This window comes from Takifugu flavidus, chromosome 8 (genome assembly GCF_003711565.1).
Source record: "Takifugu flavidus isolate HTHZ2018 chromosome 8, ASM371156v2, whole genome shotgun sequence".
Lineage (NCBI taxonomy): Eukaryota > Metazoa > Chordata > Actinopteri > Tetraodontiformes > Tetraodontidae > Takifugu > Takifugu flavidus.
The window spans coordinates 8973356-9001279 of record NC_079527.1 but is presented as its reverse complement, the minus strand read 5'-3'; the positions used below and the strand labels follow the sequence as shown (position 1 = coordinate 9001279).

The window sequence follows — 27924 nt, the reverse complement described above, 5'->3', positions numbered from 1 at the left end:
CAACAACAAAAGCAAGATACGATTGATTTATGATTGACAGGCGACACGATCGCTCTGCTTAAGAGCTACTTTAAATCATGTAGTCTGTTTATCTGGGTAATAAATCCAACAGGCGTATTAATTACATTTTACATGAAATTATGTCAGCGACAAAAGCAGGAAAGGAAATCTCTTGAAAGTATGTCTGTGCGCTGTACACAAATCTTCAGTTACAAGAGCTCAGACAAAAAAAAGTGACATCTCCACTTCATGTTGCGTAATCTGAGCTACTCCTGAAGCCTGCGCGCGCGCGCACGCACACACCTACGTTTGTTTATCGAATATTTTTCCATGAGCAGGGCACACAGGACAGAACCCCAGATAAATTCAGGAAGGCTTCACAACTGTTTGGAATTAAAATAATAACAGGCCTCTAAAAATAAACACACTGTTTGTGTCCCATCGGTGCAGGCGTGACCTGGGGTGCAGCTTTGTCCTCGTCCCAAACCTCAAAAGTTGCTTATTTGCAATAAATTGTATTCTCGATGTATAGTGGAACTCGGGCTGCTCGGTTATTTAAGTGGGCACAGTTCAACTTTCCACTGGAGACTCCAGCGTGGATTTTCTCAATACGCACAGAAATCATGTGACCTTTTAACTTTTTCTATATTTTACTTATTGTTTCCCAAATGTATCTAATACACATTTTAACGGTTGAGTTTAAAGCGTAAACTTTGCACCCCCTCGCCTCACAGCGTGTAAACGTTTAAGAACGAATTTGGTTTTTCTGGTACAAATCAGTAAAATTTTGCACTCCAGGGCGTCAGGAGAGGAGGGTCCGAGAGTTCAACGCCGTCCTGGGTCACATCGAGCCACAAAGGCAGGATCATATTTAGCAATGCTCCGCCGCAGGCCTCTCTACAGGAGCGGGGCAGAAAAACCCACAATGGAAGCGGAGGCCAATGGGGACCCGTGAGGGCGCACACAGAAGGTACACGTTCTGAGAGCGAGTTGGGTCACTGGGTTGGGGAGGTCGGCCATCCAGGCTGGAATGAGCCTAATGGGACAGAAAATGTGTCCTCGGTGTGAACTCGGCCTTCTCCCACTTCGCCCCCAAACTTCAATAAAGTACCTTTTCACCCTCGCGACATGGAGGCGACAGGGCCGAGAATGGGATCGGAGGGACGCAGCGACGCTGGCGAGCATTAATTTCTCTAATCTGTCCGACAACATAAAGGCTTCTAGATTCATTTTTCAGCGCCGTCTCATCACTATTCTAATGCCTCTCCAAAGCCACATTAAAGAAGAGACGTTTCAGCAGCCATTATCTACGCAAAGAACGCATTTTTCAGTAATTTCATTTAAATGTTTACATTTCAGGAAGCAGGTACTGATGATACCTGGTGCGTAATATTTGCAGTTTGGACAGACTGTCTATTAGAGCTGCTTTCCAGAACATAGCACACGACTTGGAAGATGGATGATGAAGAATGCCTCTTCTTTTTGTGCTCCTCTGCCCCCCACAAGGCGAGGCATTTTATAGGACCTATTCATGTCACCATTTCAATAATCTATCAAATTCTCGCGAGTCTTTGGGCTTAAGTCATGCTTCAACACAAACCCTTCTGCAAAAATCTGCTCAATAAAGGAAAAAAGAAAAATGAACGCATCTGTTTAAACAAGCCAGAGTCGACTCATTTCTTTCAATTCAACCCACTCCTGCAGAGCTACGACAGTGTTGTTCCACCTTCCAGATGACGTTGCACAAAGCGCCCGTTTTTAAAACTCATGTTTGTTTGTTTGTTTTCTTGTACTCTCGCAAGCTTCTGAACACCACTGAGAAAGCTCTGGGTAAATGTGGGCAAAGCGTTCATGCACAAAGCATTTTTCATATTTTTATCCGCGCTGTGGAGCCTGATCCAGTCTGGAGCTGCTTCGCTGTATCGCCGTCAATCACAAGCCAATCTAAAATATTATTTTGAATCCCCTGGTGCAAACTGCTGATGTTACAAAACGAATATCTTCACAGTTGTCCAATCCGTGACACCAATATTCTCTAAATGAGTCGCACGCAGCTCTGCGTTGGAAAAGACTGGGTCTTGTGGGTGGGGGGTGGGGGGTTGTGCATATTCCTAATGTCTCACGTAAACGCCTGTACACTCTTTTTTTTTTAATAAAAAGGTCACGCTTTAAATACATGAGGCCAGAACACACAGACGTCAACACACACATACATACACACACACACACACACACAATGGACATGGGTAATATAACGACCCCTAAATAAGCATCAAAAAGGAGCAAACAAAAGGAAATTAGGGACTCTGGGATTCCATCTTGTTTCCGCTGTTTTTTGGGTTTTTGTTTTTTTTTGCCTCAAATGAAGTTCGATCAAACGTGTATAAAACTAGTAGACACGCACTGTTTTATTGACCAATATGTTTAGCACAAGTACACTACACTCTTGTTTATTGCATTTTTACAATAATCTGCTTTTAAACGGTCTAAACACAACATCAACACCACAGAACTAAATTGAAGATGAGAAATCCCGTCTCTGAAATATACGAGGTAATTCACACAATGTCCCAAAAAAACATTTATGTTCAAGACCAACGTTGTGTTCCAGCTTTTTTTTTAAATACCAAAAATAACTATTATTATATTGAATTCCTTCCAGTGTTGTTTGAAATAAATAGATTGTGCATTTCATGTTGGGCAGCAGGGCAAAAGAACAGCCCACATAACATTTTGATAAAACGTCTGTTTTTTTTTACTTCTTTTTTCCCTCCTTCATTCAAAACATGTTTTAATAAAAAAAAATTGAACTGACCTTCAAATAAATTAAACCCTGTGTCACGTAGAAATAATTCACCGGTATTCGCAGTAATCCATGCTATATAACATGCATTTTATATAACTTTGGACTCGAAGGAAACCGCACACGTTAGCTACGGAAAACAAAATATATAATTGTTCTATAAATAACCAGTTCGTTTCTACTCCCAACCGTGGATCTTGCTTTTATAACCTGGTAATATCCTCGGCATGCTGTGCTCCAGTGAGTTCGTCGGGGGCCCCAGTGTTAGTGGCCGAGGCAGCGGCGACAGCGCCGGCTGCTGAGCTTGTGTTGGACCCGGAGGAGGAAGACGATCTCACTTTGGTGTTCGGGAGCCTGTGATCCTTTTTCCATTTCATCCTGCGGTTTTGAAACCAGATTTTTATCTGTCGCTCGGAGAGAACCAGGGCGTGGGCGATCTCGATGCGCCTCCGCCGAGTTAAATAGCGGTTATAGTGGAATTCCTTCTCCAATTCTAAGACTTGCTGCCGGGTGTATGCTGTCCTAGACCGCTTGGGTTCCGTCCCATTGTACGCAGAGTTCACTAGAAAAAGGATAAGTGGAGAGAAAGGCAGACAGAGAAGGGAGGAAAGGAGGGGTAAACAAGAATGGCCTCAACTGAGATATGGCTGGAAAGATTTATTGGATATGAATGTTTAGCTGTTTGAGAATTTTAAATGGGAAGTTAAAAACTTCCCCGCGTAATGAGAGGACACTCACATTCAACTATGAGCTAAATTATTAATGCAGATTACAAAGCTCAATTTTTTTCTTATTCATTTCTCTCTCCTCTCTCTCCATCGCGCAATACATAACAGCAGAAGCCACATGGTGATACGGCTGCCCTGAGTATACCTCGGCTATAAAATTTATGGTGGGTGTAATTACCAATGCCGAGTCGTAAATCCGCCTCAATTGTGCCATTTCAAAGGCTTCCCTGCTATCGGAGCAGGGGCTGGAAACGAGATGGGAGTCAGAGGGACTGATAAAGGGAGGGAAAAAGGGAGAGAGGAGCATGAGGAGTGCAGGGGGAACACAAACACGCAAGTTGCCTACCAGTGCTGACGTGAATTTTCTTCATCCACGGGTACACCACCGGCTGCTTGGAGGAGGCTGTGCTGTTTGGATGCTCCGGGGTAGCTTGGTTGCAGGCGGAGGCTGCTGCCGGTGGGGTGGCGGGGGACATGGACAACTGTGGGGTTTCACATGAAGCAGGCTGCCCTTTCCCTGTCAGCAGGTGCGCAGATTGGGGTATTCCATGTCCCCTTGGCGTGTCAGGTTCAGGGATGCTTGCACAGTTATACTGGCGCTCTTGGTAGCTCGCCCGCGGAGGATATAACTCCTGGTGGTGATGCTGGTAGCCAGTGTCCCTTGCGCGGCTGTAATATTCTGGACTATGCTCGGGGATGTAGTTGTTTTGCGAATATTCCTCGCATGGAGGAAATTTCGGATCAATGTAGTTAGACTCCATCAAATACGAGCTCATGATCATTAATTTCTGGAGTGGAAAATAATTTTTCTAGCTTTGTCGTTTTTCTGCTCCATAAAGCCCTCCTACTTGCGAGCAGCCCTGTAAAGTTACTTTTACCACGTGACACAATGGGCCAATGGCGGGCTTAGAGGTAGTTCCCGGATAAGGAACCAGAGGTATTTAGCATACCTACAGTCGCCATTGTGGGCACAAATCTCTCTCTCCCCCTGTATCTCGCATCCTCTCTCTACCCTTCTCTCTCCTCTCTCATCCTCTCTGGTTGCGTTACCAAAGCAATTGATCTTGAGGACAAAACTAGTAGGTATTGCTGACCAAGTAAAAAAAATAAAACAGGCAAGTCCTCTGCTTCCAATTATTCAAAGGGACAAAAGGCGATTCACAAAGGATAAGGCACAACAATAGAAAAGCAGTCATTTTTTAGCCTGTTTGCCTTTCATAAAGGTTATCTGCTAATTAATGAAAGCACAGCACAGCAGCTCTAAAGTCATTACAACACAAAATTACACCCGAATCACTTTCTGACGTATTTTTAAAAAGCTACTTCTGTGGTAGTTTAATGCTAAATATGCTTACATTCAGCCTAAATGTCAGAGCTGATCAGAGTGCGGAGGTGATCTGGAGGGGATGTTTTAGAATTGGCCTGATCTTTGATATTATTGGAGAAAAAGCAGGACAGGAGCAGTATGGAAACGCATTCATTTAGTGACTGGACGTATTTGTCACATCCAGTGTCCATCCTTTTTATTTCTTGTAAGACGTACATTCAAATGTTTTTAATGCCAAAATCCAGTAAAAATATTTTTCTGTCCTTCCTGAAGCTTTAATGTTATTTTGCAAAGAAAAGGAACAGAAGGAACAGATTTGAAAATACCACACAAAATGCCTTCATGTGTTTAATCTGTAACAATACCATTGTTGATACTTTTAAATGGACACTTGGGCAGGTATAAGAACAGATGAAGAAAAAAAAATTAAAATCGCTGAATTGTAACATGAATAAAATTGTATGATAACCAGTATAAGTATATTAAAAGTAGATAAAACAGACAAACAAATCAGGGAACAAGAGCACTTTCCTATAAACCTTCTAAAGAAGACCTCTTGGAAAGAGGAGCTTAACAGGGTTTTAATTAATGAAATTAACTAAGGTTCCATTCCATTTAGTGCAGAAGGGCCTAAGCAGGCAGCCGATATGCAAAGGAGCAGCACCTGAATGGGAAATAACCGATCAGGATCACTGTTAACACCGATCATTACCTCAGTTTCACCAGCAAAATGTCTGCCATTTTATTTGTTTTTAAAAAAAGGTTCATTGGAATGTCAACAGTTAAAAGACCAAAAGGAATCACAGACTAACAAGTATGTCGTTGACGTGAAGGCACAGCACCGGCGGCATGATGTCACTGTTTAAGCTGGTGTGCGGTGATAGAAAAGTGGATGAAAATATGACGATGCCACAAACTGGAACGTGACAATCTGCTGTTTCTACTGCAGAGGAGTGCAGGCTGCTGGGCTGCATGTGGTCCCAGCCAGGAGCAGCTGCTCTCTTTTGTATTAGACTACAGAGCGGGATGATTTTCATGTATGATAACACTGTTTTTCTATTTGTGTCACTGTCATAATGTTTATCTTGCAGACCTCTCCAGCCCGCGACCACCAGTAAATTTGTTTTCAAAGGGGCCAAAGGTGAATGACAAATGCAAAAAGTGACTGAGATTAAACTGAAAAGAAATGGATATTTATGGCATTTAGCGTCGACAGTGCGCACTGAAGCCAAAACAATGGTCAAAGATCACAATATTTCTGCCTCTGAACGTGGCTGCAGCGGTGACCATCTGCCACATTCCTGGAGCTCTGCTGTCTCACTGTAAACTGATCCTGTCTGGCTGTATAAACTTGTCATGTGTTGTTTGCTTCCAGTTCCTCTCCCTCACTCAGCTCTGGTTCAGGGAGAAAGACAGGGCTGCGGGGGTGGGTGCTAATGTGTTCGCAGCTTCTCCACATCCAGCTTAAAATCCCTTCTCCGTTTGAGGTGAGGACAGCTGCAGGTTCGCAACCGCCAAAATCTCATGTGCATAAAATTCTACAGTAAAGCTTCACACACAAAAAGAAACCTCTTTAATTCCATTTGGGGAAAGATTTGGAATTAGAAGTCAAACAAGGTCACCAGATTGGAAGGTGTAACAATTCTCGCAACAATAATTGCACGAGGTATTTTTTTAAATGACATGAAATGATTTTGCTTACTGGCCTGTTTGTGCAGAACTCGCACGACATTTCAATAACCACAAGCAAGGATGTTAGAGGCGTTTTATAGAGCAATAAAAGCTGTAAATCAGTCACTCTCAAACGACCCCTGGTTCCTAACGTGTTTTATAGGGTCTGAAACAGTAGTAGCCACGCACTGCACACATGGCTCTGCTCTTGGAGGCCTACCTCCACAAGCCCCGGCTGTCTGGACCATGAATACAATTTGTGACAGCGTTATTGTTGCTACAGCGCCGGGATGTGGACTGCGTGTAAACCACAGATGCTCAGAGTGAAAAAGGAGGAAAAGCGTGCAGAGAAGCAGGAGCAGGAACCTCCAGTGGCTGCTGTGGTTTTGCAGTTGCCCATGTATTCCTGTAGAGACGTACTTGCGACTGTCTGGAACTCACACAAATTCGGTTCTACAGGGTACATATAGACAACTAACGTGTTTTAGGTTAGAAACCTCTGAGTCTAGCGTCGGAACCAATACGTACAAAAAATAAATCTGTCCGATTGCTTTAAAAACACACACACTTTCGCTGTGCTGTGAGTAACATATGTTCACTTGAGAGAAATTTCAATATCATTCCTTGCACACTCACACACACACACATGCTCATTTTGGGGGCAGCTTCTGTATGAATATTCAGTCACAAACACGGAGGATACAAAGGGACGGCATGACAGCGCTGATGAAAAATAAGTTTCTTTTGTTCCCAGCCATTTCTCCTGCCTGCTATTACCATACTGACCGCCCGGTAACCTTTCTTCCTGCCACTCTGGAAGCTAATGAGAAAAGCCTGGGATGAAAAATGCCGTATCAAACGTGTGACCTGTTCCGGGGGTTATTAAAAACACCAAACACGCTCAGATTCTGAATCAATGGAATTGATTACTCTGCAGATGTGCACAAGAAACACCAAATGCTGGCAAAATAAAATAAAATAAAATCTTAGTCGCATTTCTCACTGCATCCTTGGCGTCAAATGAAATGATACAATAAGCAGAGTCACGTTTGTATAAATAACACGATGTTTTTGCATATGTTCTTTTACACACGCTGTTTTGTGCACCGAACCTGCGTGCGTAGGTTGCTCGCAGCTTTAAACACTCCCCTCTCTCTGTGCGCGCTGGAGGACGCATTTTAATATTAGTTAGACAGGCTGACCCGCGTTTCACCCCTCGCGTTTGACTGGTTCCAATAGTTCACTGCCAAGGATTATTGATGGAGAGGCAGCAATGGATTCCTTCTCCACACAAATGGCTTTCAGATCGTGCACCTAGTTCAATAACTAGTTATAATGTAGAAGTACAAAAAATGAGGCCCTTAGGTGGACTAATTTGATGTTTCATTTGTTCATTTGAGATATTGTTTAACCCTTCCCCCCCCACCCCTTCTCTGCAACAGCTGTACGTGCCTGTTCACGCATTGGGGTGTAAACAGAGTAAATCTGCGCAGAACTATGCGGGTGCCCGTCGGTCCGTCCGTGGCCGTTTTTAATTAGGTGGACACAAAACAGTAGCTCATGGCCCAGATGCAGACAGTGGAGCAATAACTTCTGCTCCCCGCTGGAAACTGCTGCGGCGCACGTTTAATCAAAGCGTTAACCTAATAGCCGTTTCACGTTTAATCTCCCCAGGTGTAATAAAGTTAAGGTGGATATCGTCCGGTTGAAATTTCTAAAAAAAAAATAAAGAAAAAAAAACACATTAATGAAGTGTCGACAGACTGGAGACTATTTGGGAATGAATAGCCTGAAGCAGCAGCAAGGGATGAGTCGGTTTTAGCAAACCTGCTGCCGCACAAAGACCAGGTTGGTGTTAACGATGGTGAGGTTAAGCAGCTCAGACATATGAGTAGCACCACTCACACATTAATGTGGTTTAAGCCTGCAAAATATTTTGATAACGATATAAATGAACTAAAATGATGATGTTCATTTTCTTTAAAAGTGGAAGTTATTTAATTGATTCCGGGTCCAGGCTTCAGTGGCCCTATGGTCAGATGAACGAGCTTTTTGCTTCCGGCTAAAACAGCAAACTCACTGAAGTGTCACATCTCTCCATTCAAGCCAGGTAGGACGATGGAGAACACTTACTGGGGGGTAGAGAAGCCCCCATGTTTCCATGCATTCTCACCAGAAGATCGACCTGGAAGAAAAAGAAAACAGAAAAAAAAAAAAAAAATTAAATAACGTGCAGTATTTTGGTTGGTGTTTATTTCAGTGTAATCACTTCACACAGTTTAACACTAATTATTCCAAACAAAAAACAAATGTTAAATAAGTCCGAGGAAATATGAGCAAGAGATTAAATTAGATTAAAACAAATATTGTTTTATATATATATGTGAAAGCATATTTCCCGTTTCTTTGGTTAATGGTTGAATCCCAGCTAAAGTTCATTTTGTGCCGCTGTTTCATGTTACTGATCTCTGTGCCTCTGATATGTTATCTTAATTGAAAGGAGTGTGTCCTAGAAAAGTTTTGACATTTGACATATCTTTTAGAGATGTGACTCCGAGGACAAATAATCAGGACGGGTCGTTTTCAGTCAGGGGAAAAACATCATTCTGAGTGTTTCCTTGGGCAAACATTCCATGAATAGAATTCCCTGGATTTCAGGGAACCTGAAATATGAGTAATCACTTGATGACATTGAGAATAAATTTAAACTCGGTTTTAAAGAGACTTCTGTCTTCTTATTTGGGTTGAGTCTGACGGAAGTCCAGGCTCACCCGGAAATGACCCCTGCGGACTGAATGATGATAGTGTCAGTCCTGGAGGGAACCAAAAGGAATTATAGCAACTCAGAGCCAGCAGTGAAAGGGACATTTGGACTGTCTACCTTTACCTCAGCGAAAGTGGTTCCAACCAGAGTATCTTTGATCCAAACTTCCTTTTAAAATCTATCAGCATACTGATCATTCAGAAGCTAGATTCTGAACAAGTGTCACTTCTGATGTTAAGTTGTTCTTTTTTTACAGTAACGGCACATATTGCATTCTTTCAGGATGATTATTGACACAGCTTAGAATGTAAAGACAAGAAAATATCTGAAAAAAGTGCACAAAATAAATTAAGATTTGAATAAAGTAAACCATCACCGTGTTACACAGTGCCCCCTATCGGACGTGTGTATCAAGACCATTGTACACAGGAGAAAGACAGATTCTATTTTTTTTAGCACAAAGCACAGAGGCAAAACTGCGTGTTTCCCAGTAAAACGTCCCCTCGGTCACAGCACAGTCCCGCTGCAGCTCTGACCTCAGTTCACGTCCTCCAAAACCACATATCTCGTTCACGCACACAAACAGGGACAGTGATTCCATTGGGCCGCAAAACTCGTTTATATATGAAGAATTAAATGCGTGCACCAGAGAAAAAGAGAAAATTATCGAGCTTATCAGATCAAACCACCTCATCAATCTCCATACTGATCAATTCAGTCGTTCAATAATAGGCCGCTGCAACAACTCAGAAGGAGTATCGAGAAAAAACAGTCACAAACAAGACGCTTTGTTGTTTAGCTTTCACAAAACTGTTGTCTCCAACTGATATTTACGAAATTGTCCATGAAAATACAACAAAGGTTTTACTTGAATGAAGAGAAAAATCGAGTACAGCGGTAACAACATTATTTTATATGGGTTAAGAATCTAATGCGCAGGAAAAAAGATGGAAGGAAGGAGGAGAAAGATGCGGAGGAGAGTAATGTGGGCGTATAGTGAACGGCAGTTTTTTAATTAATCAATTTATGTATTAAGGCTATTGCTGCTTCTAAACAACTTTTCATTCGTCTCAGTCATTTTCTTTCTTATTTTTTTTCTATTCTGAGACAGGAATAAACTGTTGAACGAGTAGCTACTCCACTCCAGTCACTTCACTGAAGATATCTTTAATTTTTAAACCGAAAATGACACAATAATGATTTGCATATTATACAAACGATGCAAGAAAGCAACATCGACGCAACACGCGTCCGTCTTTTTTATGCTATCATATTAATCTCAATGTCATCCAATTTACAGAATATCAACAATTATATGGTTGTACAAAATTAATAATTCGCTGCTCGTTAACGCAATTAATTCATAAATCAACCCGTTTGCAAATGTAGTGCTGCTATAGTAAAAAAAAAAAAAAAAAAAAAGTCTCCCTCAAAGACGTGTAAATACAAACTTCAAAATCAACTTACTAGAGCTCCCGGTGCTCCGCTGCAGCTCCGCAGTCCGGAGGAAGGTTGTGCATCCTCAGTGCCACAAAGCCCTTTCTTCCCCAGATAAGGAGCAGCCAGCAGCTGCGATTCCGGACAGTTAAGATTATATATGATGTGTATATATCGAAGGTTTGTCAGCTCTTCCAGGCCATAAAACCCACTTAAATGGCACCACGTGCTTCCCATGCACCATTCACAGGCCCTGCTTGGGGCAATTGGCATATGTAACCTTGTAAACTTTAAAATACCCTAAAAGAAAGACATAGGCCTACAAAAAGGGATTCAATACATTGTCCACGTAAAGATTAGGCCGCAGCAGAGACAGTGGACGCTGCGCTGACCGCTTCTCATAGGGAAGTTGACTCTTTTATGTTGAGAGGTGAGTTAATTTTAACTATTTTTTTTATTACGTTTGGGACAGTTTGTCTCATTTTCTACTGCACTGTTGGCATGGACGCTTCTGCTGACCGCAGCAATCCCGCTAAACTGCCTGCTTTTTAGTCCAATTGATAGTTTGTTTTAAATACAATGGTGGAAAACCAGATCTGCCATATGGCCTCCGCAGTGACGGCGAGAGGAAACCAGTGGCTTTGTTTTGGTGGGTGATTGTTGTCACAGGGTCTCTTCCTTCCCTGACCAAACAGGAAACTGGAGTCCGCCAGTGGAAATGGGGCAATGAAGTTTTATGAGGGTCTTAAACTTCAGGACGCGTTTGTCCATCATCAGTGCTAATCGGTAGACAAGTAACAACGTCTTACACCAGGAAAAATAACACTGATCACTCGAGACTGCGACTTTATTGTTTCAGATTAACAATCAAGCCATTTCCGTAACGTGGAAATGGGTTAATTGCGCAAGACAATACACATACAGTCAGGAAGGTTCACCAGGACAGCATGGGTGGACTACAAGCACAGAAAATTAGTTCACTAAACATATAACACGGCCGACCACGTTCTGACTATTTTACACACCAACATATTAATGTTTTGTTTATAAAAAAAAGTGACGATAAGACATATTTGTGAATCAGCAATAAATGTATGATCACAGTTATAGAGGAGTATGAAACGGCGTGTACTCGTGTTTAAAACATAGTCCAGAAGTGCTTTGTGCGGCTATGCTTTCAGTGCCCTGCAGAGCAAAAAGCCTTGCAGCGTGAAGGACCCCGTCTCCCCTGAACCTCGCGTCCTCTCTGCTCCGCAAAGTAAGGTTATCATCGCACAGCGGCAAATTAATTTAGAAATGTAAACCAATAGATCAAAGTGAGTGATATTCAATACATTAGGTCCCAAACTGCAGCGAGTGACACATAATTGGTGATGAAGCGCACAGAGCGATGTCATGATGTCACTGCTGCCTGGCGGTTCATCCGGAGGTCAGGCGGCTCACCAGCAATGCGCACTGCTGGCCTGTGAAATGCTAGGCATGCTTCCTCGTTCCCTGGTGCACACGTCCTACTCCTTCACTTTGATCTTTGAGTCTTTCTTCCATTTCATTCTTCTGTTCTGAAACCAGATTTTGATCTGCCTCTCGTTTAGACACAGGTTGTGCGCGATCTCGATGCGCCTGCGGCGGCTCAGGTACCGGTTGAAGTGAAATTCTTTCTCCAGCTCCAGAGTCTGGTAGCGGGTGTAACTGGTCCTGGAACGTTTACCCTCCGATTCTGAAGTGGTATTAAAATATTGTATTATTATAAACGAAAAGGCTATATTAGTCATCTGCATTCAAGAAAATATAGGTTTTAATAAAAGAAAATAAAAACTGTAGGCAAAAATCTTTTACACCTTCATTTTAATGATCAGAATTCATTTTACAGTCAACACTCAACTGTCCTAAAACGGCCTATTAAGGATAAGCTTTCAAAGTACACCAAATGCTATCTTTTAAAATGTAAATATGAAAGCCTGAGGCAAAACCGACATGAGCAACCGTCTTACGGTAATTCAAAACTTCTACGGGAATAAAAAGAGGAAAGAAAATAGAAAGTGAAAGGTTAAATTTGATTTTCTTTCCTCCCCTCCAGATATAATCTAGTTTACAAGGCACATGCGCCCTAAGCAAAGTATTTGGTATTTGGGAAACATGAATAAATCCCCAGCGGGCAACGGAATGTTTCACACTAAATCCGAAATGGCTGCTTTTGTAAATACTCTATATGTGCGCAGCCCGGACGAGGGTGCAGGGTGTGCAGAAGAGGCACGTCTATTCAAAAAATTTTGAGGTGAAAAGTTCACCATTGGGTCAGGGCATTAGTCGTTCCCAGAGTTCATTTTAAGGCTAAAGCTACTCCCACGCATACAAACTGATAATGCAAAACATGTAGCTTGGCTAAGTCAATAAGCGAAGCAATACACTAAAGGTAGAAGCCGAATTTGTAAATATTATTTCATAGTTTTATCACAATTTTGTCCTTTAATCCAATTATACCGCCATAAATCACCCCACAGATCACCTCTTCGTCGTAACAGAGCAGGTTTACGAGCAATGGATGCCTTTGTCATAAAATTTATGACCGCGAGTTTTTATTATTTCCTGCGTTTGGCCTATAAAACTCAAGAGGGAAAGTGGAACGCCCGAAAGCGGCGTCGCTGCCTAAAGAGTCCATAAGGGAAAGCATCTTAGCCTCACTTTAGCAAATATAGCCAAACTTTACCGTGGTTCATGTGCAGCTTTGTCATCCATGGATAAATCTGCGGCTGCTGCTCACTGTCCGGACGCTCGGTCACTTGAGGGTTTCGCTTGACGGTTTGCGCGTTTTCCGCACTTCTCTCGCTCTCCTGGCTCTTGTTGCCGCCGAGTTTTGCGCTCCTCTCCGGGTCTCTGTCTGCGCCTAGTCCCAGCAGTGTGTTGCCGCCGTAGCTCAGCCCGCTTGCGTCCACGGTCGTGCTGCTGGAGACCATGGTGATCTGTGGTCCTGACGGGAGAAGAGTCTCCGCGCTGCCACGCAGGCTAGTTTTCATCTCCTCCCGTTTAGTGGAGGTCGTGGGAACTGGACAAGTGAATATCCCGTTAACACCTTCATAACGGCCGGACCTGCGCTCAGACAGATCGAAACTAAACATAATGTCAGAAGTTGTCGCGCTTGCCTCCCTGGGATTCGAGCAGTCAACATAAGAGATAATACTTTTACGTGTTTTTTCTCAAACTACAGAGGGCGGCGGGTTGCCTACTGTTTCCTTGTTTTTGTTGATCATTGCTTTTCTTTGCGGTCGCTTTTCGGAAATTCAAGGTTGCCTGTGCTATAAAATAATCCAGGATTTATAGGTGGAGTTGGCTTTGCTGTCTTTTTTTTAATTCTTGATCCGATGGGCGCTGCCCAAATATGGGGTATTTGTATGGGATCACGTGCGCATGTTGGCCAGTCATAAATTGGCTTTGATACTGAATGGGGATATTGATGAATAGGAGAAACGTGTCCGGTAAACTTTGAGCTGCATGGTTGGTGAAGACCAGGCGAGGAGCTTTAGCGCAAAAAAAAGGGGCAAGACAGTAAGACAAGAGCGTCACCTGGTGTCTGGTATGGGAGAGAGCGGTCAGTAGCGGCCACAGTCCGGCCATGACGCGCCGTCAGTCACACAACATGGCTAATAATAATAATAATAATAATAATAATAATAATAATAATAATAATAATAATATAATAATAATAATAATAATAATAATACGATATTCGCTTTTTTAATGGCCACATTGTTGGAAGCAATTTACGCACTTTGACTTTAAACTGTCGCTGCAAGTTATAATGTCTATAGATTTACGGGATTTTCATATTTAAACTTCATATTGGAGACTGTTGCACTCCCAGTGTTCATTAAAAATGTATAGTTTAGACGCAAAAAGTACGTAAGATCACGTCATTGGTTTTGGTCTCGTGTAGCACGTTGGAAGCTATTTGATGGTTACAAAGATCATGATAAAGACCCCTCCAAAATAAGCCCCAATCCCACTCTGGTATTAATGCATATACTTTAATATTTTAAAGCTTCCCATTCTTTATTTTCTTTTCTTTTTGAGCTGGAGAGGGAGCTTTCATGACAAAGGCGCAAGACGAGGCTGAAAGTTTAACAAATACTTTATTTCATGATACACAATTGGGACAAAACATGTAGTCGTAAGTTGAAAATAAATGCCAAGAATTACTAGTGTACAAATGTATACCTCACAAGGAAAGTCTAAGGTTTAAAAAAAAAGAGGGCTCAGCGCAGTCTGTGTGTGCAGCGGCTATCAGCGGGTAAATGCACATGAAGTCCTCAAAGCATTAATATAATACAAATACGCTGCTCCTTTGATTATTTACAGCCGTTCATTTGTTTGGACTGCGTGTCCGTGCAACTTTCACCTCGACACATTCAATGCAGACAGTTCAAGTAGTAGATTTTTCTCCGGTGTCCGTCTGGTCTTTTCCTTCCGTGGAATGTACATGTGGAAACATTGAGTTAAAGTCAAACACTGATCAAAGAGTTCACAGTGAGTGGTGGGGTGTTGGGGAGACTGGATACATTTTTACTGACATGGAAAATAAAATAAAAAAATAATACTTCTATTCTCACAATACGTGTGTGACATTGCACAAAAAACAACTTCAAATGTCACGGTGGCCATATTTGGCTGCTGAAATATTTTGGAACGCTCCTGTGGTTAACGTGGAATATAAGTGACAAAGCTGCGGGGTAGCCATCATGCAGTAAAGTCGCTCTCAAGTCTATGTAATTTTTTTTAGGTAGTTATGTTGAGACTCGAAGATCCTCAGGTGTTCTTTATTTCGCCTATTCTTTCTTTTTATCCTCATCCTTCCCTTCTTCCGTTGCGCCACCGCGATCCTCTCGCTCCTCCTGGGAGCCTCCTGTCTGTTCGCTGCCAGTCACCGTGGAGGTCAGGTTGCTCTCTTTCTTCCATTTCATGCGTCGGTTCTGGAACCAGATTTTGATCTGGCGCTCCGTCAGACACAGCGCGTTGGCGATTTCGATGCGTCTGCGCCTGGTCAGGTAGCGGTTGAAGTGAAACTCCTTCTCGAGCTCGAGCGTTTGATAACGAGAGTATATCTGACGTCCTCTGCGCCTGTCCGTCCCGTAGCCGACTCCTGGTCAGATACAAAGTGGAGACGCTGAGTGAAATCATTTGCTGGGCGCAATCACAGTTTATGACATGGCTTTGTGTGCTGTGGTATCGCTGCTAAACTGGAGAGATTAACTTATCAACATAATTGGGAGCCAGATCTACGGAGAAAAAACTAAACACTTTAATCTGTAATCATATCCCAAACACCATATATTCCTCTGTAATCTCAGCTAATAAAATCGCGACAGTAAATGCGCTCCTGGCTCCCTCACGCTGCTGATTATCAATCGTAAAAATGAAAGCTGTTTATTTGCACATGCAAAGGCCCATCTACAGGTCGAGGGGATACAGTAATGTTTTATGGGGTCGTAAAAAGTAACTTACTCTCTTGGTAAGACATATCGTAAAACTGGCCCATTTCCTTAATTTATTTGTCGTAGTAAAACTCACCGCTGTGTGAGTTCATCCGCTGCATCCACGGGTAGATCGGGATGTTGCTTTTCTGCTCCTGCGTTCCCGTCCTGCCTTGATCCAAACTGTACTCTTGAGCAATGTGGCTCTGCGTACTGAGTCCCATGTTTGTCTGTCTGCAACTCGGAAGCACGTCCTTGTCTTGAAGAAACACGTTTGATCCATAGTCGTACTGCGCTCTGCCGGACCCAAAAACCACATTGTCTTGCGGAGAGTAGAAGGGCGCATATATCCGATTCTGGGTCACAGCAGCTCCATACGACGAAAAATGTCTGACTGTGTCATAGGTGGTAGAGTTGAGGGGCACGTTAGGCAGGACGTCTTGACCACCGGATAAATGGCAGGAGAGCGACGGGTTTGCAAAATAAGAATTCATATCTTGCTTTTAACCCTCTCTCCAACTCTCCCCACTTCTTTATCGGTCTCTTTACAACCTCGCTCGCAGGAGTAAATCTTCTTCCCGTTTGTGTCAACTAACCACACCTTTCTCCAGCGTCTTCTTTTTTTCCACGACTTTCTGTCTCTACCGGAACGTGGGCTACTTTGAGGATTCAATATTATTAATTTCCAATCTCCGGTTAAAACGCACAAACCCGAGTGTTATAGCTGAGGCTTGGCTCGGTGAGAGACAATATGACAGTGTCAGCTGACTACTCTCCGCCAATTGAGAGGCAGGAGTTGAGAGGGAACTGTAGCTTTTAGCTTGGAGCTTGAACATTACAGCTAAATGCCGATAAACACGGCGCAGAGTTGGAGTGGCGCACAGCTTGGCTGCATGAGACGTTTTGCGACTAAAGCACCGGCGAATGTGGTATTTACGGAGGAATGTGATGCAGAATGTGAACAATGTCATTCAGCACAGGGGGGCATTAAAGGTGGAAGAGCGCTTTCCTCAAGGTGTCTTAACGAATGGAAATGTAATTAAATGAAACACTAATTACGTTATTATTATGCGATTAACGCCCATTGGGCTCAGTGTTTCCATCTTTTCCCTTTTCTCTCCTCACGTGTCTATTTCCAAATTTCTCGTTGCCACTCCAAGCATGTGGGCATCTCATAGGGCGCGTCGCCTCTCTAAAGGCTAAAATGATGCTTGCATATATTGTTTATTCCATCCATATTACCGTGGAGTATAAATTGTGTGGCTCGTGAGTAATTTCTGTGCTTTAGAAGAGAACTGGGGGAGGGTGTAAGTGGTAAGAATGCGTTTATGGTGTCTCTTCTGTGAGGGCAATAAAGCAAGTGACGTTCCCCAGCTCACCAACAACTATCTCTGCAGCACAACAAAAACTCCCGTAACACGAGCAGCAATCTCGCACATTCAGAAATGAAGGCACCGCCGAGCATGTGACGGCGACAGGCAGAAGGCTGCCTGAACACGAACACGCGAGGCTCCAGCGTCTGGGGGGTGCCTTTCTGTCACTCCAGATCCAGTTATGCGACTGACAGTCCAAATTCTTCACAGGCCAACTGTGCTCGATGTTCACGCTCAGGTACATTCTTCCTTCCACTCACAGCAGACCGACATGCTTTCAACGCACAAACTTTTGGGCTAAATTACAGAAACAACCAAAAAACTGCTTCATTTTCAAGCGTCCTGATCACTCTTCGACATTCCTCTGACACGCGCGCGCGCGCACGCACACACACACACACACACACACACACACACACGGGGAACCAATAATTATCTGAACTGTAAATGATGGGTTAGCAGATGCTCTGTGAAAATAAAGCCAAACCGGAGCGCCTGTCTGTTTTATTTGTCATTCATCTCCCTGCGTAAAGTTCCCCATCAGTAATCTTTTCTGTAATTCGAAAATGCAAAAGAATCTATGCCACGAACGAGGGCGCATTCCCACAAAAGCCCCCATTTCTGTTTTCAAGAAAAAAAATATTTTTGAACTGAAGAATTGGTGAAAACGCACACACACACACAGCATTTTTAAATGCATTGTCCTCGCTCCCACTAACTGGACAGCTGTCCATAAAATAACCAAAGTTATTGAAAATGTCCTCAAATGCAGCTGCCAATGGCCGGAGCCAATATTGTTCCACTACAGAGATTTCCTGAACGAAACGTGGAACACTGTTTGGTCTCTTCTTTGGGATCCTGAATAGACCCATAAAAGAGACAAGAACAAAGAGAAGGAAGTATCCGGTGCAATAAAAGTCCCCCTTCACCTTATTCGTGGCCACATGTGACATGGCACATATTCGGTGCAAATAACAGACGAGCGTTGGCGGCTGGAACAGCCCCTTATTCAGTCCCAAGATTTGACTTTGCAGCTAAAATCAATAAGAAGCGAATCCAATAACGACGGTCCGGAAAACACAAGTGTACATTTATACTAAAGATTCATTATTAAAACTCCAACCAATTGACTTTTAGCGAACTAAAATAATTGATCTTTCATGTCATTGACCGCAGCATGGATTTAAGTTTAAATCAAAGGAAAGAATAATCCACATTTAATTGTAGTCTCAATGTGAGGTTGTATACAAGATAAAGATAGTTGCGTCATTTACCAATTATAGGATGTAGCATTACATTTTCAATAATTGAAACTTAATTCAATAGCTTTTTTAAAATAACTGCTACAGTGCCTTTTTGTATTTTAGTGTTTCGACAATATTAATTTAGTTAGGAAGATTTTCCTAAACTGTTGTTTGTCGCCTTCCCTGTAAGAAACACGGGTCCAAAAGTTTAGGCTGTAAATAAAGGTTGAACACTAAAACCAGATTAGACTGGAGGGGCAGGAATGCAGCCGTGGTTGAGCCAGTGTGCAGAATTAGAAAGGTCATTGTTTCCCTCGAGTTTTAGTGTTTTATTGCGGCCAGAAAAAAAAACGCAAATCACGCGCGGAGCTTTTGATGCTGAGAGGACCGAAGCCGTTTGGTGTGCAAAGGAATTCATAAACAGTATTGGACGAAGGACCACAGGAGAAAAATAATGAATTCTTAACAACTCCCACGGAGCAAAGATGGGGGCTTAAAATTACCATTACTAATTAATTCATAAATACTTCGGCTGCCTTCTTGTGGTAGTTTATTTGAATGCTATCATTATTTGGACGTCATTATGGGAATTGTACGTTATCCTTGAATATTTTTACTGTCTTTTCCTACATCTGGGTCCAATAATAGGCTTTCTATCGTTTCGCTGTTTTTTAATGTATAAAAAACTTTTTTGAGCAGCAGGCCCGTTTAAATCGGCCCCCGTTCAGCTCCCAGGGCCCAGCCATGTTGTTCCCACTTCCCCTCTGTGCGCTTATTAAATGCATGTCAATGTCCACCCTCACCACATTCATCAGAATTACTTGTAAGGAACCTGTAGAATTTCGGTATTACAAGGCATAATTAAAAACAAAGAGGAAAAGTCTGGTCAGACCCTTTTACTCCCCCCCCCCCCCACCCAACGTCGCTTCAAGCAAAATTCAAATATACAATGCAAAGCCCTCTATAAGCACTTTAACATAGTCTGGTCCAATTAATGTCCGGAAGTGTCCGACTTTATGCTCGTTAAGCACTCAGGAAGCTGTTGCTCAATGAGCCCATGTTGATCCACACGTCATAAATTATGACCATTAGTGGGCAAAATTTTTTTGCCCTGCCGGGATTTGTAAGTGGGGTTCTAAATGTGGTGATGCGGACAGATTCATGACTGCATGGAGCTTAATACAGAGCTATCTCTGCCTCTTTAAAACACTGCAGGCCAAAACAATACACTGCGGTTTCCTCCTCGCATTTTAAAACAAGATTTAACCAACAATCAAAATGACTTGTTATGGTCTCTGGCTCTCTCTCACTCCCTCTCTCTGGGTCTCTCTCTGCAGGCACTGGATCAGCATGAGGACACGTTCCATTGCAACACCAATCTTTCATAAAGGCAAAGCCAATCACGTGGTTAAAAGTAAGCCCTCAAACGATGCCGGACGGTGAAATTGCAATTAAAGGCACGTTTCATCATAGAGGAGATAAACACCCGTTGATTTTCTTTAAAAGGAAAAAAAATACGTGTAAGCAAAAAAATGTTTCTACATTCCACCCGTCTGTGCTACAGTACAACAAAAAGGTGATCGAAGATTTAATGTCCCTATATTCTCCCTATTCAAAGCCTAATTATAGATTACCTATAAATCTTAGATTGCCTTCTTTTGTTCTTCTCGAAGGTGAGCTGTGTGCGTGTGAGATCACAATATTGTGCTATAATCGGACAAGGATTATTTTTATTGCTGCTGGTTTTATGGAAATGAAAACATCTGTAACGAGTTTTTCCCAACACATTTGAAATAAAAACCTATTGTTGCTTTCCACAATGTCGTCAGCAATTGTGTTACAGCAGCCAGTCATTACACAATACTATTAATAAGAAGAAAGCTAAGGGAAATCTCCCACCGCAGAGTGACAATTACAGCAACAACAACAATAACCACCACAGAGAAACGCTCCTCGGTGTCAGCCTGCGCGGTTACTGGCTGGCAGCAGTAACTCAACTGGGTCAGCTGACACCGCAGCCGAAAACCAGCAGCCATAAACAACACCCGCCCTCTTCCGCAAGCAACGCCTCTGATCGCTAGGGGGCACTGCAGGGAATGACAGTTTTCTGTGACTGTAAATATTGTGCGTGTGTGTGTGTGTGTGTGCGTGTCAGAGAGAGAGGGAGGGAGAGAAAAGTAGAGAGAGAATGCGTGTTCCCCAAGCTGCTGGCACACAAATAAATACAAGTCACAATAACTATTAAAAGGGGAAATAATTAGAACACATCAGGCAGCTCTGATTGTAATTTGTCACTGCCTGGTCACAGGGGCCTATGACTGATGACAAACTTTATTATCAGTAGGAAATTTATTACAACCGATTGGCAGAGCGGCCCGAAATGCTCGGCTAGTGCTGACTGGAAATGCCGTGAACACACAGGTGCTGCTACACCACAAATGCAGTAATGATGGCCGCGTAACGAATGTGGCTCCAGGCTATAGGTCAGGTCAAATCACCCCTCTCTACCCCGAGAACAGTCCTTACAGCACTGATCTCAGCATAGCAACCACCAAAATGCTAGCCTTCTAAGAAGCACAGAGAAGGCGCCAAAGGAAACAGAAAGCTTACCAAGGCAGGCTCTCTGTGGTGGTGTAGCGCTGCAGCTGCTGGGTCACGATGGCGAGAGCCAAATATCAACACGGCGCGTATCTCCCCTTGTGCCATCAGGCTGTCCTCGCACCTCGGCGCAACGGAGGTGTATGGACGCAGAGGCTGCGTGTTTGTGGCTAAAACAAAGTCTTTTTCTCCCCCCTTACACCCCCTCTCCCAGCTTTATTGCTTCCGACGGGGATAAACGCAGGCAGCGGCTTCCATAGGCGGCGACTGTCCAGAAGATCCCTCCATCAGGAAGTGGCGAATCCGGCCATCATCGCGTCCAACGGCGCTGAGAGACCGTGCAGGATTTGCTCTAATCGAGCAGGAGCAGAAGGAGAAAAAGACGTTTCAACGCCCTATAGCTTAGTCTGCTGCTGATACAAGGGAAGGACCAGGGAATAGACAACAGCATAAAGTTCATGTTCATAGAGCGTGCGCCACGTGGTCAGCTCCAGCCAATGGCGGAGAGGATCCAGTCGTAAACTTTTATTACTCAGCTGTAAATTTCTCCCTTTAACAACCAGGAATGTTTGCACCCATCTTTTCCCTTCCTTTCTCTCCCTTTTCCTTTCTGGGGCGCACAAAAACTAAAAATGGCCACATGATATGAAACGCCACGAAGATTTTTTTTTCTTTCCACCTATGGGTGAACCTTCTCAGCACGCGAAGGAAAAAAGAGACAGTTCGACAGCTGTGAGCCTAAAAAGCCAAAAGTGAGTGAGAGAGACAGATCTGGAGGGGAAGGAGGAGAATGGCATAAACAAAATAGAATAAGTTTAATCTTTAGGTTGATATGAATCCTGTCTACTTTTGTTTGTTTGTTTTTTTAGATCAGATTGAGCTCCAGGATACGCAAATCAGCTTTCAGCACCTGAAGGCTTCAGATGCCTGTAAAAAAAATCAAATTTACTCACAGATTTGAGGAAACTTTACTATTAAAAAGATCATAAACATAAATTTAAAAAACGGGTTGAGCGTGCAGCTATATATGAGGGTATGAATTCTTAAAAATCAACCTGCAACATAAATCTGGGTCAAACTTTCAGCACACTGTGGGTATGAAGGAAAATATTTAAAAACGTGGACATAAATCTGACATCACAGAAAAACGGAGAACAACGTGCTCGCTGCTTATATATAGGAAATTCACTTCATTATCAGCACAACTATCGAAATTTACGTTAAAAGGTTCGTCGTATTGTTGACAGTCCAGATAATTATGGCGTGATAAATTCCAAAGTCCAACATCGAGAGTTATAGCTGAAATCTTATAATGCATTTTCTTTACAGGGACTTCCAACCCGTAGATTCACCAGTGACACAGATTCCCTTAATAAATTAAAATCGTCTCAGAGGTTTGGATGAGAGGTGCGTTCACGGCGCAGGCCGGCACAGAGGAACAAAAGATGCGCAGCCCTGGCTTTACACCGCCAATAAAGTTTACAACAGGTACTCTAAACTTTAATGGTAATAGTAACCTTGTGGTAAAAATACGTACGTACACACACACGCAGGCGCGCACACACACAGACGCACGCACAGATACAGTGCTGGTGCAAGAGAACTACGAGAAACTTCTGAGATCCAGGAAATATACACAGGAGGAAGACTGCGCGCGTTTACACAAAACTGTGGAAGGAAAAGGATATGGAAATGATCGAGCATCGATGAAGGGAAGAAATGTGTTGTTGTTGTTATTGTCCGTATTTAATTTAGGGAGAGAAAGCTTAACCGGATAAAAACGACTAACAGTAGAAAACCGAGCAGTTTACAGCTTCAATAAATGAAGCTTTCACGGCCTGTTTTATATCACTGTTTTGTTCAACCTGAATCAAAATCGTTTGAATTTGCAATTTTGTTCAAAAAGAGTAACTTAAAAGGAACAGCTGTCAATATGGGCGAAAACTCTGCTTTATTTATTCGTTCATTCGTTTTTAAAAATGGAAAAAACGATCATTTTAATCAGATTTAAAGTGCTGATGATAAAATGTACACAAGGTCTCAGTTTATTCCAATTGTTTGACTGAAAGCAGCACAACCCAAAAGTTTTAGAGGTCCTCGAGAAACGCGGGCCGGAGTTTGAAGATGAAAAGGTGCACGTTCTTTGGTCGAAATAGAAAAGAGAATTAATTTTTAACATGGTCTGACGGACCTTTAAAATAATAACACAAGAGTGCTGACTAAATTATCTTCTTTTTAATTTGAGCCGTCAAATTTTGATGATCAAATCCAAGTGAGATCTTTTGTGTTGTTTTTATGCCACTTCTGAAATGGCTGCCCGCCTCTACTGTCTATCCCACCTGCAGTGTTACCTGCACTTTTATTTTTTTCCGATTAAAAAAACACACACAAAAAATCACCCCTAAACAACTCCCTCGTGCTTTGGTATAATTTGGACAACTTATTAACCCCAGGTTTGATGTTTGTTTATCTCCTCTCACGCCGCCATCGTTCATCCCGAGCTTCATTAAGAAAAGCTCCGTATCCTCCCTAAAGAGAAGAGATTTTTTATTAAAAGGATGAATCAAACACGACTCGGGCTTTGGAGAGGAACATGCTGTGAACGGTGATCCGCATTCTCTCCTTCAAAGGTGGCAGGAAACGTCTGTAAATGCACTTTTTTTTAAAATTGAACAGATGTGGAAATTTGAATTATGGAAAGTTTTATTTCGACACGAAGCTCCTCGATATGCTCCGAACAGGTCTACCCACGTTATTAGGGAGGAACGTTGGGACATCAAGGTGGCATTTCAAGCACTCACAAGCACATTTGCGACAGATTGTTTCTGAAACTATTCCTGCACAAAAGCCCAAAGCGTTATTACCTTGCGAAGAAGCGTTGGGGGGAAAAGCGCTTTAATGGGGGGGAAATTGTGACATTTGCGCGCGTTTCCACTTAACACGTCTGCATGTGAGTAATATCAATAAAACGATTTCAAGAATGATCGTGAGCCATCTTGTTTATTCGTGATTTTACATCAACAATGGCGGAGACACACAATTCCGTCTTTCACAGGAGAAACACCAGGAAAACGAGCATATTGTAACATCAATATATAACAAGACGTACATAAAGATTATATTCAGTGCAAAACAACTAGCCTACGCTATATCACCAGCACAATAAAATAATAATAATAAAAAAATCCCTTACTTTAAAATCGCTGTAGATGTAGCAGGTATAATCGTACACAGTAAATGTGCGTTCTAGGCAGTTTTAGTTGTTGGGGAAATAGCTTGAAATCAAACCAGAGCGATGCCATAAGTCAGGAATATAAATTCAGCAAAGGCAGGGCTCTGAGTTTAGGTAGTGCCATGGTGCAGTCTCGGAAATGTTTGCTTGAATCTCTTCCTTAAGACTCGCAAATTGTCTTCAACAAGTGTATGCTGTGTGTCGGGTAAATGCTACATAACGATGATATAGAACACTTTGAAATTTAAAACATCTGAAATCTCCGCTTTGAGAAATCTCTATTGCAATTTCCCCAGGTTTAGGTAGCATCAAACGACTGCATTTCCCTGGTCATCCTATAGAAAAAAAACAGGGTCTGAGGAACTAACGGCTATTTTGCTCCAGCCATTAAAATTAAAGAATAAAACAGTAATGATTAGAGTAAGAAAGACTTCTGGTTAGGCCTTCGGCCAGTGTGACTGTTGCGGTGACTTCTCAACACGAACTATTAATTACTGGCCTACATTTCGCTTAGTTTTATTCTGAAATGTTCTTTGAAACGCAGGCTGGAATCTATTTACACTACAGATCAGCGTTCGGTTTGATCGTACTCGGCTATGCACGTAATAGTTATTCAAATCAAATTTGTCAAAAATAGCTAAGCCTTTTTTCCATCTAACATGCGCTTTAATTTGCCCCACTTTTTAAAGCGAGGGTGTCAGTCTATCAAAGAAAAGGTGCTACAGCCGCATGTAGCGTCTACAGAGAAATCCAAATCATGTTAGAATAAATGTTGAGGATTTTTTTGTCTATTTATGACAGCAACATTGGTGGGATTTCTGTTTTCCTCTCGACAAAAAAAAATGAAAGGATGGTCATAAAGTTAACGCTCTCTGACTCCTTGTGACTCTTCATCTGTTTATGGGGCCACTCTTTTTTTCTCCCTTTCAGCCATATAACCATAAAAAGGACCATAAAATCACTCCTTGGCCTCCTCTTTCTCTTCCGCTTCTTTCTCTTCCGTCTCTTCCCCTTCACCGTCCTCGTTGCCCTCTTCCTCGGCTTCAGCCTCTCCCCTCGGACCCGGAAACTTGTCTTTGTTGTTCTCTTTTTTCCACTTCATCCTCCTGTTCTGAAACCAAATCTTCACCTGGCGCTCGGTCAGGCTCAAGGCGTGGGACACCTCGATTCTCCTCTTGCGCGTCAGGTAAGGATTGAAGAGAAACTCCTTCTCCAGTTCGAGGGTTTGGTAGCGACTGTAGGTTTGTCTCCCATTCCGTCTTCCTGGGGCTTAAATGAAATAAAGTCAAAGGTTAGCCGGACTCAGCATGGTCTCCATTTAAAAAAAAGAAAAAAAAAACACGAGTGATAATTAATATGACATGTGCTTTGATTCCCCACAGTGTGAATAGTAATCACCATCATTAAAGCTGTCAGATGTATTACATTTCAAATTCATTCTAAAATCAAAGCTTTAGTATTTGGAAAATCTTGAAAAGCATTCCTGCGAGTGATTATTTTCTATTAATATTATAATTTATTAATTTGTGAATGTGCCAATCTGTCTGTAGAGGTGATAGGCTGTCAGAATTTAGTATTTATCTGTGCAACTATAAGGTAATTCACATAAATTTAAGCAGAAGTGTCCCAATTCCATCAGTTTATTGTTGCCACGTTCCTGCATTCAGAAAACTGATCGTAGTGTGTTTTAATTGAGATTGATATTAACACGTGATTTCTGTATGGTTTTCATCAGCAGCCAAGGTGGACATTTTCACTCACGCACACCCAGAGTGACACATACATGGGGAAAATCAGAGTGTGAAACAGCCTCGCGAGATGGGTGTAAAGGTTACAGATGATAAACATCTCTAAAATATGAAGCATACATCTGTGTGGAATTAATGCAGCATTACAGCTGCAGCATTATGATCGATGGGGAGGCAATATCGGCAAATCCCTCATGATTAGACCATATGAGTCACACTGGGCCTCGGAGGTTCAATAGCCCCCTAAAAAGAACCCAGATTGTGGACAATCTGGCCGTGCCTCGGTTAGCATTCTGCATGCTACGTGGTGTGTGTGGCACTCCAGCGTTTGCAACTTGCAACTGAACTCGTCCTGTCTCTCCTCTGCGGTTGGAGTTTGTGAAATATCCTACGTCAACGATAATTGCCTTCAAAGAGCGGGTGTCATGAGCTGTGATCAGATATGCCGTCTTTAAAGGCACTTCTAAGCAACCATCCAGCCCTGTATGGACATGTGCTGCAGAGCAACAGCAGCCTGCAGTGCAGTTCTATGTGCCCCATCATGTTCCCTCACTAATTTCATTTTATAGGTAAGAGACACCCGTGCGCTGAGGCAACATTTTAGTACACATACAAACACGCTCATACACACGCAGACACGCACGTACGCGCGCACACAGAGAAACATTGGGGAGAAAATGTAGGAAATAACAGTATTATTCTGACCGTGGGGTCTCATCCAAGGAAACATAAGACTGGGAGAGGAGTTTTGATTTAAGTGGCCTTGTCCTTCTCCGGGGTTAGAGCTGCTCGACGATTTACAGTCTGGATATTGCGCTAGGCTCGCGTCTTGCTGGGTACCATAAAGCGTTTGCCTCGGAAGGGCTTCGTATCCATAAAATTTCGTTGCGTCCCCGTGGCAAGCCAGAGCACATGGGTTCTGCTGGTATCCTGGGTTGGAGATCCCCGTGGTGCCGTGGTGGAAAAAGTCCTGCACATGATGGGACGGGTGCTGAAAGCCCGGCGCGGCTCCTCCGGGTCCGTAAACGAGCGTGTGGCTGCGGGCAACGCTCTGTGGAAACCTGCAGTCGTAGTAAGTTGGCTCCAGTGACTCGCCGCCTTTGTACTTAGAAAAAAGAGGGTTTACAAAATAGGAGCTCATGTTGAGTTAGCATCAAGCGGACGTGACTCTCTCGCGGTGGATTATCTCCTTTAGGTTGATGGCAGTCTTTTGTTTAGGGTCCCAACTCGCACAGCGCACGCAGACAGACAAACCGGAACTAGAAGAAACGCTGCCCCTTTGGACAATCCACGGCAGCTCACTCTCTCTGAGCAGCTCCTCTCATCGGATTTCTCTCCCAGCCGTCAGTGCTTTTCCCCCCGAGCTTTGTGCAGGCTCAAACCCGGCTCATGGCATGCGCTTTTTTTGCGCGTTAGCTGGCTTGCTCGACCGGCACAGTCACAGACGCTGCTCTTTTCTTTCTTTTTCCTTTTTTTATGCTTCCCACCCAACCGCCCCCACCACGGGCGCCCCCACCCCCACCCCCACCCCTTC

The 27924-nt window shown here is 43.0% G+C and overlaps 4 protein-coding genes across 8 annotated transcripts in view; all 4 read right to left on the bottom strand.

Moving 5' to 3' along the window:
* hoxc8a (homeobox C8a) overlaps nucleotides 1–27924 on the bottom strand; it is a 46010-nt gene that overhangs the window by 4343 nt on the left and 13743 nt on the right. The window contains exons 1-2 of one of the 5 annotated variants that reach the window (XM_057040737.1): nucleotides 27096–27842; nucleotides 24395–25911 (exon numbers count right to left, since the gene is read on the bottom strand). The exons of 1 other annotated variant lie outside the window; for it this stretch is intronic. In XM_057040737.1, coding sequence (XP_056896717.1) covers nucleotides 25601–25911; nucleotides 27096–27531 — 747 coding nt within the window. In that variant the 5' untranslated portion in view covers nucleotides 27532–27842 and the 3' untranslated portion in view covers nucleotides 24395–25600. Of the gene's footprint in view, nucleotides 1–8609; nucleotides 8715–24394; nucleotides 25912–27095; nucleotides 27843–27924 lie in introns of those variants that run through there. 3 more of the 5 variants (XM_057040734.1, XM_057040733.1, XM_057040735.1) reach the window with 3 other exon arrangements.
* hoxc4a (homeobox C4a) lies at nucleotides 2435–8578 on the bottom strand. The gene is made up of 2 exons (XM_057040738.1): nucleotides 3878–8578; nucleotides 2435–3365 (listed from the first exon to the last, which is right to left on the bottom strand). The coding sequence occupies exons 1-2, from the start codon at nucleotides 4311–4313 to the stop codon at nucleotides 3007–3009; spliced, it is 795 nt and encodes a 264-aa protein (XP_056896718.1). The 5' UTR covers nucleotides 4314–8578; the 3' UTR covers nucleotides 2435–3006.
* Nucleotides 11560–14078, bottom strand: hoxc5a (homeobox C5a). Its single transcript, XM_057040742.1, has 2 exons — nucleotides 13438–14078; nucleotides 11560–12447 (listed from the first exon to the last, which is right to left on the bottom strand). Exons 1-2 carry the CDS (start codon nucleotides 13844–13846, stop codon nucleotides 12239–12241), a joined length of 618 nt encoding a protein of 205 aa, XP_056896722.1. The 5' UTR covers nucleotides 13847–14078; the 3' UTR covers nucleotides 11560–12238.
* Nucleotides 14839–21404, bottom strand: hoxc6a (homeobox C6a). Its single transcript, XM_057040740.1, has 2 exons — nucleotides 16293–21404; nucleotides 14839–15864 (listed from the first exon to the last, which is right to left on the bottom strand). The coding sequence occupies exons 1-2, from the start codon at nucleotides 16687–16689 to the stop codon at nucleotides 15551–15553; spliced, it is 711 nt and encodes a 236-aa protein (XP_056896720.1). The 5' UTR covers nucleotides 16690–21404; the 3' UTR covers nucleotides 14839–15550.